General features: G+C 39.8%; 1 protein-coding gene across 3 annotated transcripts in view; it reads right to left on the minus strand.

Moving 5' to 3' along the window:
* Positions 1-1,725: 1,725 nt before the first annotated feature.
* Positions 1,726-18,189, minus strand: part of adcy3a (adenylate cyclase 3a) — a 59,589-nt gene continuing 43,125 nt past the window's right edge. For all 3 annotated transcript variants that reach the window (XM_070550945.1, XM_015949496.3, XM_070550944.1), the window contains exons 15-21: positions 18,102-18,183; positions 17,230-17,388; positions 16,065-16,211; positions 12,210-12,323; positions 9,071-9,197; positions 7,166-7,290; positions 1,726-3,944 (exon numbers count right to left, since the gene is read on the minus strand). In XM_070550945.1, coding sequence (XP_070407046.1) covers positions 3,765-3,944; positions 7,166-7,290; positions 9,071-9,197; positions 12,210-12,323; positions 16,065-16,211; positions 17,230-17,388; positions 18,102-18,183 — 934 coding nt within the window. In that variant the 3' untranslated portion in view covers positions 1,726-3,764. The remainder of the gene's footprint in view (positions 3,945-7,165; positions 7,291-9,070; positions 9,198-12,209; positions 12,324-16,064; positions 16,212-17,229; positions 17,389-18,101; positions 18,184-18,189) is intronic.

Raw genomic sequence — 18,189 nt, forward strand, 5'->3', positions numbered from 1 at the left:
GGTAACTCACAGGCAGAGAGGCACATGAGGGGCGGGACTAGGCAGCTCAAAAATAACCAATTAGAAAAAAGATGGAAATGCCGACTGTACCACGCGACGCTGTAGTTTTTTAGCTGTAGCAAAAAATGGCATCTGGCGACGGCGCAAACATCTTTTATTTTTTAGAAGAAAGGCTTTTAGCGCTTTCTACTTGTTGTGGGCTTAAAGACAGTCAAGTCATTTAGAACAGAAGAAAGAGCTGCAGCGAACTCTGCCGCTGTCTTCGTTGTTTATGAGAAACTGAGCGTCGCTGTGTGTGACGTCCGCGACGCTGTAGTTTTTTAGCTGCAGTCAAAAATGGCGTCTGGCAACAGCGCAAACATCTTTCTTTAGAAGAAAGGCTTTTAGTGCTTCTACTTGTTTTAAAGATGTGTCCAAGTCATTTAGAACAGAAGAAAGAGCCGCAGTGAACTCCACTTCAGTCGCCATGTTTATAACAAACTCGGTGTTGTGGTGTGTAACGTATGCTACTCAGCGCTGATTGGTTCGGTTAGAATTGTCACGGGGTGGGGTTATTTGAATAAGAGTTCCCAGACCCTTTCTCTGTGCAAAATTAAACAGAGGAAGAGTCTGGTAGGCCAGGCTACTGAAAATTAACCAGTTACTAATCTATTGATGCCATGTTTGGTCTAGTTTAACCCCACATATCAAACGGGATTAGAAAATAGCTTTTATAGCCCCATTGACTTGCATTCATTTTTTTCTTTGTTCCGGGGACCCATCGTCTAGAAATAGATGGGCATGACTTATGCTCCTTGTTCCCGGCCTAATAGTGCCGACTAGAGATCTTGGTTCAACCAGGCCAAGAGAACCTCATCATCTGTTAAAGCAGTGATTCAATCCAAATTCCTTCAAACCCGAGAACCTTTGCTACTTGGTTTCACCTCAACACAGTCCACTAAAGTTCTGAACAGAACCTAAGGAACCTGAGGAACCCAGGAGTTCAAACCTTACCAGAAATAAGTCTGACTTATTACTGGCTAATCTAAGCAAAACAAACTGTCACCGTTTTAAACCAATATGAAACCCCTCACAAATTATACGAAAAAACTTGAAATGCTGATGACGATCTAGCCGGTCTATCAGTGATGTGTTTCACAGACACATTGCTGCAAGATCATATCTTTAACTCCAACAAGACTGGGATGCCCTCTGTGACCACGTGGAGATGGCATCAATGCCATGACTGAGTGTGAGATTGACTATTCAAATTAAGGATGCCTCCATACAACTTTTTTTTTACTTCCGATACAATACCGATACTGCATCCTCCGGTATTCACCAATACCGATAGCAGTCCGATACAATATCAGCGCAAATCATACATACCTTTACCTATCTCATAGTGTGGAATGTAGAAAGGCTTGATTAAGTGGCATTACTCAAACAGAAAACAAAAGCCAGCAACAGTAAGTATAAAATATCCTCATGCAATGTTTTGCGATCCTGCATCAAAAGCACGACGGGGTTGGACGTATTAATCTTCCCCAGTTCTGTTCCACCACGAGAAACTGTTGCATGACAAGTGTTGCACTGAGCCAAACTGTCTTTGTCGGACTTTAACAAAAAATACATCCACATGGCCGACATTGTTCCTTGCTACTTTGCTAGCACACACTGTTCTGATCACATGGACTTTGCATGCTGGATCTGGGCACTGCTGGATAGAATTGCTGGAATGGAATTTAAAGCAGAACGTACTGCTAATATCAGAGATTTTTGATTCAGTCCGATACATTCCGATACAGTGTTTTTGGGCCGATAGCAATATCGGAATGGGACATCCCTGATTTAAACCTAATGGTGCAAAAAAAAAAAAATCACACCCACCGAAACAGTGAGGTAACTAACTAACCCTGGATCACCAAATACCTGAAGGAACTGTTAATAAGTAACATGAGCCTTGATGGAGTATACCGGAAAGTTTGAGAAATACACAAAAGCAACTCAAACTCAAGAATACTAAGAAAAGACTGGACATCAAACCCCAGCAGAACAATGTAACAAATGTGTGGTAAAAGATTAAGAACATCACTGACTTCAAGCAGAAGGAGCATCAGAAATATAGTAGTCTGGACAAAGGAGGGGATGTGGAATGATGGAACAATCACCTCATCTTAAATGTGAACAAAATGTAAGATTGGATGAGATTGTTACGTTCCTCGGCTCTCTGGGAGTGATAGGGAGGAGGGAGCGATGATGTGTGTGGGATTAACAATAACAGAGTAGTTGTGTCTCTAAAACAAAGGATTTTATTTAACAAACACAAAGTAGGGACAACAAGTGTCAGCTCACTAAGTACCCGAAAACCGAAATATCTAAATATTAGACTAACTGAAAGCGCCAGGCCAAAAGGGGCTTTGGGGGGAAAGAAACTAACAAACTGAAATACTCTTACTAGCAATCCTAAACAAAACAAGTGCAGTCCTGAAAGGCAGAGATGCTCGGGCACAGCCAAAATCAAAGTCAAAGGGCCGTCTACGGTCAAGGTTACTAAAAGTCAATCCTAACGAGTTTACCAACGAGAATACGGATGAAGCTAACAACCAAGCACTCGAGGAGAAGAGAGAGGTCTGAACACCTTTGTGCCCACACGTCCCTGTACCTTCTCACTCACTGAATGCCCGGGGGAGCTTTTTACCAGCTGAGCTCTGAGTGAGTGATTACGCACAGCTGGGGGACGAAGCCAAGTGAGGAGGGAGCAGCTAAGGCCATCCAGTGGCCATAAAGGGGAGCGTATGTAACAGAGATTATGGAATATATAAAAATCTGTTTCATTGTGCTATCAGCCATGTAGCTTGTCAACATTTCTCTATTTCCAAGCACAGACCCTCCTGATAATATAATACTCAGCCTGAATGGACATCTGGGTTCCCGCTGCAGATTTTCACTCTATTTTTGTTGACACTTCTTCCTCTTTATTGTTTTTGTAGCAACAGTAGGTACAAAATGATGGAGGATTAATTTTGTAGACAGAGAAAAAAAAATTAAAGAAATGTATTACCTCAAATCTCACCATAATAGGACAAAAAAGGAAAGAGAAGGATTTCACCTAATGGGCCTAATTGCTCAATCGACTAGCTATTCTGGTAGGAAGTGCTGTTTGAAATAGTGGGTATAAAAATAATGTTAGGCCATGAACATCTGGAAGGCTTGAAGAGTAGATCTGGTGGTCGGCTGATGTTTTTTACTGAGACAAGAGTCTGGTGAGTGGGCTTACCAGCCTTTACTACAGATCTGTGAGGGGAGAAAGAGTTCCTGCTAACTTATGAGTGCCAGAACCATATACCACAACCCAGTTCTGGATAGTAGGTGTTAGTAGGAAATAGTTCCTGATCCAAAACAAGTCGGTGGGAATGAGTCCCTGATCCAGATGCAGTAAATACAAATTAATCTGTAATCCAGAACCAGTAGGCAGGAACAAGTACCAAATCCAGCAGAGAAGCCTAAAAAAACAGGATAAAAATGCATCAACAATGTTCCTCATCACAACTGCAAACAAAATTGCCCAGATAACTTCTCTGTAAGCATGTTTCATTGGATAGACCGACTGAACTTTGGATCTTTTTCCAAATGAGAAAATATTTAACGAGCTGCTGACTCATAAAGGTGTTTCCTGAACTTTAGCTTTTAAACTGAGTTTTGTTGAGCGATTTCCCTTTACAGCATATTGCTGCACTCTGTACAGTGACTGATGAAGAGTAAAAGAACGTGTGTTGTGATGCTCAGCTATCCACCACTTGGTGTGGTAGAGTTACAGAGGAGCCATTAATAAATGAGCCTTGTTTGTCTCTTCCTTTGAGGAAATAAGTGAGGAGTTCCCCTTTTCCCTTCACGAAGATGGGCCCTCTCCTGACAAAGCGGAAACCATACTCCTTCAAGATGTTGTAGCAGTCCTCCACAACCTGCAAGGGAAACAGGCCAAAGACTGATTTGAAAGCTACAGTCGAACAGAACAGGAGGTTTTAAATCATCAACGTTAGACTTTCTGAGGAGTTTTTTGCCCTTCAATAACACCTCAATTGTGAATCTGATCCACCAATATTGTGTGAACAGAAATGTTCCTAAGGCTGGCTGCAAAAAAAAATTGTATCTCGATCTAGGAGCTCTTGCTAACTATAAAAGTGTATGCAGTCAGCATTTAGAGATCATCATAGCACAGACCCAGCTTTGCCTTCACAGCAGTGGCGGCTTGTCCATAGGGGACGCTAGGGCACCGTCCCACCAGTCTCACAGGAAGGGGAAAAAGATAGGAATTACAATACATAAAAAATAATTTTAATAATATTTTAAAATTATATATATATATATATTAAGATTAAACTAAAGGATCCATTTATCATACAGACTGTAGGTGCTGTGTATAATTTGCTATTAATTGTACTCTAAAAATATTCACTCACACTTTTACCATGACTGAATCATCCTATAACTTATTTTCTGTTCCTTTTGAGCACAGCAATCTCTACCATAGACCTACGCTAACTGGCATACAAAGAATAGTATTTGGGCGCAGGGGTATAGTGACCTTGAAGACATGAGCAGAAGATCAGCAGGGTGGACTCTCAGCTCAGGCAAGGACAGAACGGGAAATTTTCTTAGCCTTTTTTCAGCCTTTTTATTGAGTGTCATTGTTGAGGTAGATTACAGGTCCTTCTCAAAAAATTTGCATTTTGTGATAAAGTTCATTATTCTCTGTAATGTACTGATAAACATTAGACTTATATATATATTAGATTCATTACACACAACTGAAGCAGTTTAAGTCTTTTATTGTTTCTAATATTGATGATTTTGGCATACAGCTCATGAAAACCCAAAATTCCTATCTCAAAAAATTAGCATATCATGAAAAGGTTCTCTAAACGAGCTATTAACCTAATCATCTGAATCAACTAATTAACTCTAAACACCTGCAAAAGATTCCTGAGGCTTTTAAAAACTCCCAGCCTGGTTCATTACTCAAAACCACAATCATGGGTAAGACTGCCGACCTGACTGCTGTCCAGAAGGCCATCATTGACACCCTCAAGCAAGAGGGTAAGACACAGAAAGAAATTTCTGAGCGAATAGGCTGTTCCCAGAGTGCTGTGTCAAGGCACCTCATTGGGAAGTCTGTGGGATGGAAAAAGTGTGGCAGAAAACGCTGCACAACGAGAAGAGGTGACCGGACCCTGAGGAAGATTTTGGAGAAGGACCGATTCCAGACCTTGGGGGACCTGCGGAAGCAGTGGACTCTGGAGTTAAAAGTTTTCTGGCTTTACTAAAATACCTGTCTGTACTTATTTGATTGATGGTAGTTTTACTTTCTATTAGACTCCAAATGTAATCATTTGGCACGTTTCTAATTCATAATTTGTAAGAATGTAATCGGTGATATTAGCATTAGCATTCCTATGGGTTTTTCCACGTATATTAGCATTGCGCTAACCACTCGCTGCCAAATTGCAGCCTTTGCGATTAGAAAATCTCCTTTTGTCACATCGCAATTTAATTGCACATGCAGTTAATCGTTCAGCCCTAATATACATGCAGCTCTATGCTAAAAGTGTATTTTCAAAGAGGTAATGATGGATTTATTTGTAAAAGTTGTCCATCTTTCCAACAGAAAGATTTGCCTGGACCAACGTAACGCGATAACAATGTAATGTGATTACGTACTTCCGTAAGGTTCATGTTCAGCCAATCAACTACTTTGACGTCATCGGCAGTCGACGGACCCCGAGCCGATCTTGTACCGACACTGGACTGAGCTCGAAAACATTGACCCAGCACAGCCACTGGGTTGTTGGAGCTGCCCTGTGACTGCCTGATGGAAAACCAGCGGGTTTCATCAGACTCGTAAAGTTTCTTGTTTTTGCTGGGGACCCCCTGTATTTTACCGCTCCCTCCTGCAGTCTTCCTCTATTAAAATTTAAAATGATTCTGTAAATTCCTTGTATCAATAGAAAAAATCTCTGCCTCTGCCAGCTGCAGTAAATGTAGACTCCAAATAATAAATAAGAGGTGCATTCATCCGTGTATCTCCTTTGATCCGCATTAGTGATATTTTCAGCACCAGAACAGTGAAGCAAAGAAACAGATTCCTGAGTTTGTTAGTAATTTTATTTATTAGGTGCATCTGACCTGTTCGATTTTTCTCTGAAATGAGATCAAATCAGTGCATCTATGGGTTCTATGGGTTGGCTCCATTCTGCACTAGATAATTTTACTTTATTTAGAGACGTGTCATAATTTCTCCCCAAGCCCAAGCCCCCCCCCCCCCCCCCCCCCCCCCCCCGCTGGCCCCACCACCACGGCTGGAAAAATTCGTAGGGGAAACACTGAAAGTCTGATGTTTATCAGTACATTACAGAAAATAATGAACTTTATCACAATATGCAAATTTTTTGAGAAGGACCTGTATATGGATTCTATCATAAGAATGGTAATTTGCCTCCCCTAGTGGTGATATGTGGTTAGCGCATCTAACACCTAAACAGCTTAAAGCTGCTTTCCGGAGTTTTCCCCATTCAGAAATTATGTATAATTAGTCAGAAATCCATACAAGTGATTGTCTTATCATAAACTGTGATATAATGTAAGCGATTTGTCTTTTTTTATATATTTTTTTTGCTAAGCATGCCCCCTGCCCCGCAGAGCTCCATGCAAAAAAAAACTGAACGCCGACCAGAACTAACCAATAGCGTTAGACTACCACTTATTTGCTTCAAATTTAAGGAATACGTCGGCTGATGCAGAGTTGATGACTTTTTCACGGACAAGTAAGTTTCTAAAATATAAATATATCAGAACACAACATGACATGAGAATAAAACTCGTAAAACAGCGTGTTTTAGCTCCGTTTGTCAGCTACAGAAGCACATTTATAAACAGAAACGTGAAGTCGCCATCTTAAAAAAGCAAAGCAACAGACTTTTATGTGATATGCTTGTCAGCCACTAGATGGTGCCATCGGATAAGAGAAATACTCCGGAAAGAGGCTTTAACTGTGCCCCACCCAAATAAAAATTCACCAGCTGTCACTGCTTAACAACAAAATTAATGCTTACTCTTTAATAAAATGAATACATAAAATAGATGAAAACAATAACTCAGAACTTTGTCATTAATATGAGAGCTGTACCTGAATATTTCCCATCACCCCTGTAGACTCCATGCGACTGGCCACATTCACAGTGTTGCCCCAGATGTCATAGTGAGGCTTGCGTGCACCGATGACCCCTGCTAGCACCCCGCCCTTATTTAGACCTGCAGGAAATATACGAGATCAGGACTGTGGTTTGTTAGAATAATCGTTAAGAATCATTGTGTGTGTGTGTGTGTGTGTGTGTGTGTGTGTGTGTGTGTGTGTGTGTGTGTGTGTGTGTGTGTGTGTGTGTGTGTGTGTGTGTGTGTGTGTGTGTGTGTGTGTGTGTGTGTCTTTTGGGTGAGACCGATTTTAAGTTGAAGCCAGTTTTAGTAAACAACATTTTTGCAAAAAATAAAAGAGTTTCAGTCTTTAAAGCAACACTAAAGAGGGAACACCTAGCAGCTGTCTATTTCAAAGTGATTTCAGTGGTTCTTGAGACAGAAACTTGAACAACTTTGTATTGTACAGCACTCTGTAGCCCTCTGCTGACCAGAAACTGCACTAACAGTTTTGTGGTTTGGGTTGGAACACTAGTGTTGAGAGGATCAATTTTTGTTGTCTTAAGCCTAATTTATACTTCTCTGTCAGCTCCACAAGGGAGAGACACGTATGCACGGATGGAGACGTTTTGCTCTCGGACTTCTCAGTCTCCTGGGGAGCGTTGCAAAGCAATTCCCCGCCAGGACAAAAGAGGGAGTAGCACTGTTCTGTGGTATCCTGTCATGATAGTTCATTTACTATTGTATTTATGTTTTTTTCTTCTTTGTTTTTAAGAAACTTCTTAGCATGAACACATTTGTCCCTCCTTCCCCTCCACCTCTTCATGTGATCGCACGTTCCCGCAAATTCTGCCCACGTATAAAACCCGCCCCAGCTCCGCTCTTACGGATATTAGATGGATGTAAACCCCTACTTACTGAGATCAACTGGTGTCATTTGATTAATTAATCAAAACTAACATTCTCGATTATGTTCCAGAGTTTAAAGAACACTTTTACCATGACAAACAGCAGAAGGCCTGTCCTCTGAGCAAAAGATGAAAAGGGATTACGATGAGAAAGTAGCTCCTTGAACTTTAAAGCCCAGGTGATAAGGTCCTTGTTCTCTTACTAACTCCTGCTCTGCAAGCTCATTTTCTGGACTTTATATAACTGAAACTAAGTCAGTGATAAATAGGGATGGCCCATTCTGATATCGATATCGGGAGTAATCCGATATCGGCCTAAAAACAGTGTATCAGATTATATCGGACCGCATCAAAAATTTACGATATAAGCAGTCCATTAAGGTTCCCATTTTTGCAACCAATGGTTAAGAAAAAAATTGTCATTTTTTCATACTTACTGTTATTGGCTCTTGTTCTCTGATTTGAGTAATAACACTTGATCAAGGCTTTCATGCATTCCACACTAGACAATAGGTAAAATATGTATGATTTGTGCTGATATCGTATCGGATTGATATCGGTATAGGTCAGTACTGAAGAATGCAATATCGGTTTTGTATCGGAAGTGAAAAAGTAGTACCGGGACATCCCTAGTGATTAATGGTATAACTAAGACACCTGAAAGAGACAGGCTCGCTACCTTAATATAGGGAACCCATTTTCTCCTGTTAACGTTGCTTATAATGCAGGTTTGTTTTAGATTTAGATGGTAAGATTAGTAAACACTTTTAGTTTTCTATGTTTTTTTTGGCCCTTGCTCTCCCTTAAGTCAAATTGCTATTGTAAGTTTTAAACAATCAAACAAAAACAAATCTGAAACCACTGGCCTCCTCATTCTCTATCTGAGCTTTTGTTAGTCTGTATTTTCTCTACGACTAGCAGTAGTAGTTGTAAAACTTTTTTTTTTTTCATTTTTGCTCCCCCCAAGCCCTTGGTGAAGTATGAACATGTACCAATGCGCAGCATGAAGTTGTTGAATGACTGGTAGTTGATATTCATGATGGTGACCTTCATGGCCAAAGCAAAGTCTGCCAGGTCTGCCAGGTGTTGCCAACGCTCTCGGTCAGACTGCTCTTCCTTCTGTCAGACACAAATAAGATGGAGAAGAAAGTTTATCTTTAGAGATGAATCAAATTAAATCAAGATCAAAACTAACCTTGATCATATTTTATCTGAATTAAATTCAATCTGGTTCATTTGTGAATGCAATCATTTTAATCTCATTCACAACAGATTTGGATGGATTAGTTGTCCAATTTTAATCAAAATGTAAGAATAGTATGACTCCTATTAGTTGCGGAGGACACCGAGCCACTGTGAACCAAGCTCCAGTGCACCTGCAGCTGCTGACCACTCTCGGGTTTCCTTCAACCAGGCCATCCCAGCAGAAATTACCCGACAGGCAGACTGAAATTTGATTCATATGATGTGGTATGACATTTCTTGCCCACAGCTCCTTTGGGTTAAATATAAAGTTTTCAGCTAATATTACACTTAGATCTGGAACATCTCAGTCATCCTTCAGCACTATAATACAGTCGTTTTGGATGTCATCATTAAAATGATTATTGCCATCTTCCTCTTTTCCTCCACCTTTAGATGTAACCACGTCTGAAGTGAACCACATTGGTACTGGGGTCTTGTAAGATCCACTTGCCACAACACAAATCTTGCAGGTGCTAGCAGTTAAAAAAAAAAAACAACGGTGGCCTGGAGAAAGCGGCTAAAAAAAAACCGTAAGTCAAAAGAGTGTCCGTCAGATGGAGAACATAATTGAGGTTTGTGACAAAATTAAGACTGAGGAGGATACAACTAAAAATAATGAAAATGCCAATATAAAAAAGCTTGATCTTCTAAAATCAAAAACTTTTCATGTATGGTAAGTGTATTTGATCATAAAGTACTTTTTATTTTTAATTAATGGATCTGTGGGTGGAAGTGGGGTTGGACAATAACACTGTAGGACATTGCAGTAATGACATTGTGGGAGCAGGCGGTAATGGTCAGAAAATAAACAGTGGGCAGGAATGGAATTTTTAAAATATTCAAACGCAGGGCTTTATTCCAGAGTTCTGATTTGGAACACCAGGACACAAAGCTGGTATACTATTATCAGAATATAACATTTAACTTTTTTCTAGAGAGTCAGGTTTCCACAACTGTACACACTAGTATGTACGAGGCAGAAAAGTATTTGACAGCCACCAATTGTGCAAATTGTTTATCTTAAAATATGAGAGGTCTGTAATTTTTATTATAGGTAAATTTCAAGAGGTAGAATTAAAAAGAATTCCAGAAAATCACATTTTATGATTTATTTGTAGAATTTATTTGTATAATGGTGCAGAAAATAAGCATTTAGCACTTAAAAACAGGCAATAATTCTGTTTTTTTACAGGTCTGTTAGGTGTTTAAGAAGCTCTCATATTCTCCCCTTGTCATCTGCACTAATGACACTTGTTTGAACTTGTTATCGGTATTAAAGATCAGAGAGCTGTCTAAGGACACTAGGGACAAGGTTACCTGCACAAGAGTATTCCACAGTAGACAAGCAGCTTGGTAAGAAGAGATCAATTGTTGAAGCAGTTTTTAGAAAATGAAATTAATTCAAGATCTCTGACAATCTCCCTCAACCTGGGGCTCCATGTAAGACCTCACCTAATGGGGTACAAATGATCTTGTCTACACATGGGGAACTGTTCAATGATCTGAAGAGAGCTGGGACCACAGGTCAAACGTTACTAGGAACACACTACGTCATCATGGATTAAGATTCTGCGGCGCTTGAAAGGTCCCATTGCTAAAGCCAGCGCGTGTCCAGAGCGATTTAAAATTTGCTAGAGACCATCTGGATGATCCAGAGGAGGATTGGGAGAACGTTGTGTGATTAAATGAGACAAAAATAGAACTCTTTGGTAGGAACACCACATGCCGTGTTTGGAGAGGAAAGAATCACGAGCTGCATGCCAACACCATACCCACTGTGCCACATGGGGGTGGAAGTATTATGCCATGGGGCTGCTTATCTGTAAAGGGGACAAGAAGACTGATCTGTAATGAATGGGACCATGTATTGTGAGACTCTGGGCAAAAACCTCCTTCCATCAATGAGTGCATTGAAAATCAAACATGGCAGGATCGCCCAGCATGACAATGATCCCAAACACACCACACAGGTGATGAAAGAGTAGCTAAGTAAAACGTATTTCAAGGTACTGCAGAGGCCTTAACAGTCTCCAGACCTCAGTCCAATAGACGCAGTGATTCCCAAACTGGGGGTCGGGACCCCCAAGTGGGTCCCCATAATTTAGTCTTTCTGAGGTTAGCAAGATTTTATTTGTAAAATTACACATAACGTCCCAATAACACACACTACAGTGTAATCAGAACTCCATATAAAAGTTATAGTTCTATATGTCTGTGTAAAATTTGTAAATGATCACATTTAATGTGTGTATGTGTGTAGGAGTTGGGGTTGAGGGTCCTGGCTCATCTTCGACACAAGCAACTGGGTCCTCAAGAAATAAGTTTGCTAACCACTGCAATAGAGAATCTGTCGATGGAGTTGAAGGTCTGTGTTGCCCAGCAACAGCCCCAAAACACCAATGCTCTAGAGACATATTGAGGTGAACTTTTGGTATTGACCAGATACTTATTTTCTGCATCAATATACAAAGAAATTCTTTTAAAATCATCATCATCTTTTACATTCTGTCTCTCGCAGTTTAACTGTACTTTTAATGAAAATTACAGATCCCTCGTCTTTGTAAGTGGAATAACATGCCCAATCGGTGACTGCCAAATACCTTTTGTTCCACTGTCTGTATCCAATGGTATGACTGTGAAAAAGCAAAATATCTTCAATACAGTACTAGCTCCAGGAAATCCATCCATCCATGTAGGTGTGTAGGACATTCAAAGTGAAAAAGTATTCATTAGTATTTGTATTGGAACACTAATACCAAAATGTAACCACTCAAACTTGGGTTGAAACAATGTGCCATCGGTGCTTTTCTTGCCTCCTTTAGCCTCTAGTTTTTTCCCACAAGTCAGTAAAAGGATACAAAGACAGAAGTCACGTGATCTGCTTACCTTCGTGCAGGTATAACCATTGCTGATATCTGAGGTGACACCTGATGCTGCCATATAGGTGCTGCCAATAGTCTTGATCTTTGTGATGCAGCGAAATTGTGGTTCATCTAGCAGCTGACATGGACAGAGACCAATGGTTAGTTTATGCTTAAGACACAAAATCCAATACATTCAACAAATATCCATTGTTTGTAAATCTGAGAAGAAAAAAGCAAAATAGCAGATGGTGATCAACAGGAGAAAACCTGGATTTTACTCATTTACATCAACTTAAAATATAAAAACTGTGTTGCCTCTGAACCAGATTCTGGTGAGTCTTTATTGAACTTTATTCTGTCATCATTCCAGAAAGGTTTTGAAGAAATTTCACAACTGTTATAGCATCCATAAAAGTCAAACTTCTTGTCTCTTTACTAATTCATTTCTAAGCATTTTCATACTGTTGATCACATTTTTATCAATTGCATTTCAGTTATTGTTTTTTCTCACTTCACTTAGAAGGTTTGCAATCGGTCCAACAAGCAGAAGCCAAACTATTCAGACAGATCTAACATCAAGAGGTGACTGCTCTACCAGCCAAGCAACAGCCTCCCCTTCTGTGTTCTGTCACTACCCGATTCATACTGGAAACCCAATTCATACCGCATATGCGCAAATCTTAAGTTACTTCCTTTTGATGCGTCACATGTAGCTCCTAAATTTCTCTACAGCTCTGGCTTCTTTTCAACTACCCGGGACATTTAAACAATGGATATCTCTGTATACATACATATTCATGCTTTTCTCCTCAATAGAGAGCTTCCCCCGATCGAACAACAGCGCCGTAAAATAAGAAGAATGACGCCTAATTACAGACTAAAAGGTAAGTACGAAAACTAATGTTGATCTTTCATCTTTAATATCAAAAGTCTCTCTTTATCAGTCCTTGTCAGGTCTGGGTTTCCGGTACGGATCGGGTAGTGGCAATATACTCTGACACTCTGACCCGTAACTATCGTAAAGTGCTTTGAGCTAAAGTAGACACCTTTCCCGCATGTGCGGTACGGATTGGGTTTCTGGTATGGATCGGGTAGTGACAGGCCCCTTGTCATTTTTCGTTTACATAAACATTCTTGGAAACATGTTTTTAAAAATAACCTTTCATTCATACTCAGAGGATGCAGTGATTCGCTGCACCCAGTCCTACTTTGACCTTTCAGTGTCCACAGCTTTTACTTGGCAGAGTTTAAAAATAACTTTGTTATTGGCAACTTTTTACAAATCCAGACAAAATAAATAATGTATTTTTCTATGGGGAGAAAATTGAGTCATATCTGAGCATATGTAATACCTCACTTGGAAACGGTCACCCTGTTTTGTATGTAGCTTTTATGTCTAAAACTGGATTTGTAAACTGTAAAAACATTCAGTTCAAACCATTGGGTAATTGCAAATATGTTAAAAAAAAACATACACACTTATTAAGAATTTATAAATACAAAAAAATAAATTAACACATGCACTGTTGAAAATTACACACAGGAAAATTAAACCTATAACCAGGGTATCTGCAGGTTTATGGGAGCCAAATTTAAGACTTTTTAAGACCTTTTTTAAGGCCACTTTGACCAAATTTAAGCTATTTTTTTTTTATTTAATTTCTGCTATAATTTCCAGCTATTGCCTGGGACCGGTGCTAACCACGTCACGAACGTGGGATTAATCATCCAGTTACTATTAAACTTGCACTTCTCCACGGCACAAGCTCCCACTAGCTTAACCAGCTAATGTGCACATCTAAAAATAGCCCCCTTTCACAACCAACTGAATGCGTACGGTTCCGCTTACGCCAACATCATACACAAAAAATGCTGAAGACTAACTAGAAATTCACAAAAATGAATAAAATAATCTAGTTTATTGGGTCTTTGGTAATTTAAGACCTTTGGAAACTGTATTTAAGGATTATTTGTAATTTTAAAGGATTTTCAAGGCCTTAAATTTGGAAAAGTAAATTTAAGACTTTTTAAGGACCCGCGGATACCCTGTATAACACCCAGTTGTTTTTAACGTCAACCTCACAAATGTGTATTATCCTTAGATTTTAACTATACTGGTACAATTGGGAGTATAACTTATCTTTATTGTAAACATGCAAAATTGTTGGGTGATTTAAATTGTATTTGTTACAGATCAAACTAATTCTGCATTCTTGGCTCGTATGTCCAGATTTTCAGGAATTCTGTGTTTTCTCTCTATGAGAAACATTATAAAAGGGATACTTAACAGTTTTGGCTTGTTTTAGCACCAACTAGTGTCCAGTTAGGAAAACCAAAAGTGAAACTTATCTTCTCGCTGTGCGTTAGTCTTTTTTAACACCTTAAACTAACTGTTGAAATGTCTCCCCAGCCTTCATTGGTGTCTACAGAAGTGATTCATCATGAAATGAAATTAAATTAAATTAAACAAAGCAGCTGTGTTCATGATCTAAAACATGCAGGAAACATTCTAAAAGCACACTCCAGTGCCATGTATGCTCCATTTTATTAGGTCCAACATGTGGCAGCCTGCCAATCTGAAGTTGCAAGGGCGGTATTTTGGCCACAGAGGGCAGTGGGGGGTTAGAGAGACTTTTCATTAACCATGTAAAGGGTCATTTTAGCTCATACTGGCTCAAGAAAATGATCAGAGGCCGACCGATCGATCGGCCGGCTGATATCTTCAATTTTTCTATATCGGCCAAAATTATTTTCAAAAGCGAGGGGAAAAAAATCTGGCACCTGTGTGGTCAACTGCTGCCAGTATTAAACTGAAGTAAGGACCTGGAAGACACCAACACACCCTTTTTTTCATGCTTTGAGTTTGTTTCATATTTTAAGTTCAATAAATATTAAACAATGTATTGACTTATTTAATTAATATTGCACATAGTGAGTGTTCAGTTGTCTTTCACAATCAATGTGCTGCCAAAACGTATGTAAATCGGCCTTCATAATCAGCTTTAGCTATCGGCCATTGGCAACAAAATTCTTTAAAAATCCGTATCAGCCTTCAAAAAACATATCAGTCGGCCTCTAAAAATTATTTGAAAAAGTTGCATGTTACGCCTTTAAAAGATGTGCCTCCTCACAGTAAAGATGGTTAACAGAGGACGTGTGGATGTTACATTGAATTTAGGGGCTTGAAAATCATATTTGGTTTGAAGCTTCAATGGCTGTAGCTTTGTTACTTTGAACCTGGTGACAGGATTTCTGTTTATGCTTATGTATTTAGCAGACGCTTTTGTCTAAAGCGACTTACAGGTGATAATCAAGCCATCGGGTTGAGGCTAAGCTGTAGCACTTAAAGATACCATGATCAATCTGAAAAAGCAAGCTAGCTTAAAACGTGTTTCATGCCTTCTAACATTCTGGCACTGTATAACTATAAAGAAAAATAAATAAAATACAATAATGAAGTTGTTCCCTCGTATTTGTCTAAAAGCCTTAGCCAATAACATGGCTCAGTCTTACTGAGCCACAACACTTCCGCATTTGCCTGCGCCCGTCACCCACTACTCGCTTGCACATTTTGCAAATGTCAGACAAGTAGCAACAGCCAGCTTCCACTTTCAACTTTAGGACAAACTACCAGAGTCCCAAAAAGAGTCCCTACTATTATTATTATTATTATTATTAATTAAGTAACTTGTCTAAAAATCTTGTAAATTTAATTAAGAGATGAGCTGTTATAGGGTCAACCACTTCACAAAAAGAAAGACCTGCATATTTACACACGTTGCTTCTTTTACCACCTTTTCTGAACATCTGTCAAAACGGTCACCACTTCATGTTCACTAGCTGTGATCAAAACACCAACGTAGAAATAGAAACTTACACTGTCAAAGTCTGAGATGATCTCGTTGAGAAAACGTAAACATTCAATGCCACCATTATTGATGCTCTCTTCAGTATAAAAGTCAGAGAAGTTGGGAATTGAGGCAAACATGACTCCAATCTCATCATAGGACTGGCTGTACAGCTCCTGAAAAACAACACAACATAAAAATGAGCACAACAAATCCATTTTGATATAAAGTTTTGATTTCAGGTCTGGACTAAAAAGATGAAAGCAGAAAACAAGCCACAGGAAAGAATTTGACTTTTATATTGATTTGGCAAACTATCCAGTCAGCCTTCATGTGGTTGTGACATGCCTTTCAAAATAAAATCAAACTTCACATCAGTGTTTGCATTGGACCAGAAAAATGATACATAAGATAGGACATGTTAATTTTTTTTTTATCTATTGTTAAAGGGTGTATATGTCAGGTAAAACCATTTAGTGTGTGTAACACCCTCTGTGTGTAACTTCATAATCCATTACTTTATTTTTTTACACAGCTTAGTAAAAAAAAAAAGTTAGGCGGCTAACTCTGATGATGGCTAGAGTTAGTAGCAGAAACATAAGGTACAAATCAATTTTTTTTATTAAGCCCTTTTCAACCCCTATCAAAATGTACAGTATCGAGTAGGGATGTAAAAGAAGGTATGTGCTGCAGAGCTTCCACGCCCACCTCATTCACCTGCATCTGAACAGTAAGCCTTTTCTTTTTAATTTTCTGGAATGCAGCCTCACCCTTGTTTCTATTTGAGGCTTGTGTCAGACATCCCCCATTGCTAGCACTCCCACGTTTGGGTCTTGTCACACGCTACAGCTCTCCTCACTGCTCACTATGTTGAGCCCAGATCAGTGGCGTGTCCAGATCTTTTAAAATGGGGTGGCCCAGGTGAGGTCCAACTTTGTGCATGGGTGGCACCAATGGTTAGGCTTTCTCGTTTTACCCCCAAGCCTTTTGTGGACAATGAAAAGCCTATTTAAAGATAAATTAGTGTGGTGGCACCTGGGGTGGCCAATCAGATTCCAAGGGTGGCATGTGCTACCCCAGGCCACTCCCTGGACACGCCCCTGGCCCAGATGAGAAGCCTGACACTTGAGCTCAAAATGAGGCTGAGCTTGGATGATATGTGGCAAGAACACACAAAAAGTATGAACCACCAACCTCATCCCTTTTCTTGGAGCCCAGAAAGTGTCGGGCCACATGTTCAGGTAACATGTTTGTGACCAGAGCATCGTTCCAGCGCCGCATCTCATACACCTTCTCCTTTTGCTCATTGACCTCGAGCTTCCACAGAAAGAGAGTTCGAGCAAGCTTCTCCACCTTAAACCAGCAACAAGGACCGCTGTTAGCGTTGGAAATGTTGGCTTGGAAACAGCTGTGACGTGCACCAATACAGAGATTCTTAAACCGTGGAGCATTGCCCCTGGCAGACCGGCAATGTCTTGACAATAAGATAGGGCACGGGGTGGGGAGCATAACCATTCCATTTTTACAGTAAAATGCTGACAGCAAAACTTATGTTTAGACTTGAATTATGCAACTTGGAATGCATCTCAGTCTATGACGTTGGAAAGAGTCTGGTAGCGCCATAGCTTTGGGTCAGCTGTCAGACGTATGAAAAGGAGAGATAAAGAGTGGAGGAGGTTGAGTTTTTCTTCAAAGATTTGGAGTTTTACTCTTAATGAAAATAATGGTGGGGGACATCACCTTCAACCAGACAAAGTGAAGAGCAGCTGGATCAGGGGAAGGCAATGTCATCCCTCATGGGATAGAAACTGCTAATCATGAGTAGGCGGTAAATGACTAATGGGTCATCTCCAGTTTTAGGATTAAATTCCTCATTAAAATGTTGGCTTTTCTTTGTATGGTCATAAGGAACAACAGTTCCATCAGCTATGTAAAACAAGACAAGACTTGTTGGAACATTTGTGTGTCATTTTGGTGATTGCTGTTAAAAGCCGTGTTCTGAACACCCATCAGCGTGTCTATCCCTGTTAGGACAGGGTCAGTTACTTTAAGATACACGGACTTACATGTCTGGAGAAGTAATAGAAGCTGACCATCATAATGAAGATCATAACAGTCACTGTGATGTTGGAAGGTAGAATTTTTGACCTACGA

This window comes from Nothobranchius furzeri, chromosome 5, assembly GCF_043380555.1.
Source record: "Nothobranchius furzeri strain GRZ-AD chromosome 5, NfurGRZ-RIMD1, whole genome shotgun sequence".
Lineage (NCBI taxonomy): Eukaryota > Metazoa > Chordata > Actinopteri > Cyprinodontiformes > Nothobranchiidae > Nothobranchius > Nothobranchius furzeri.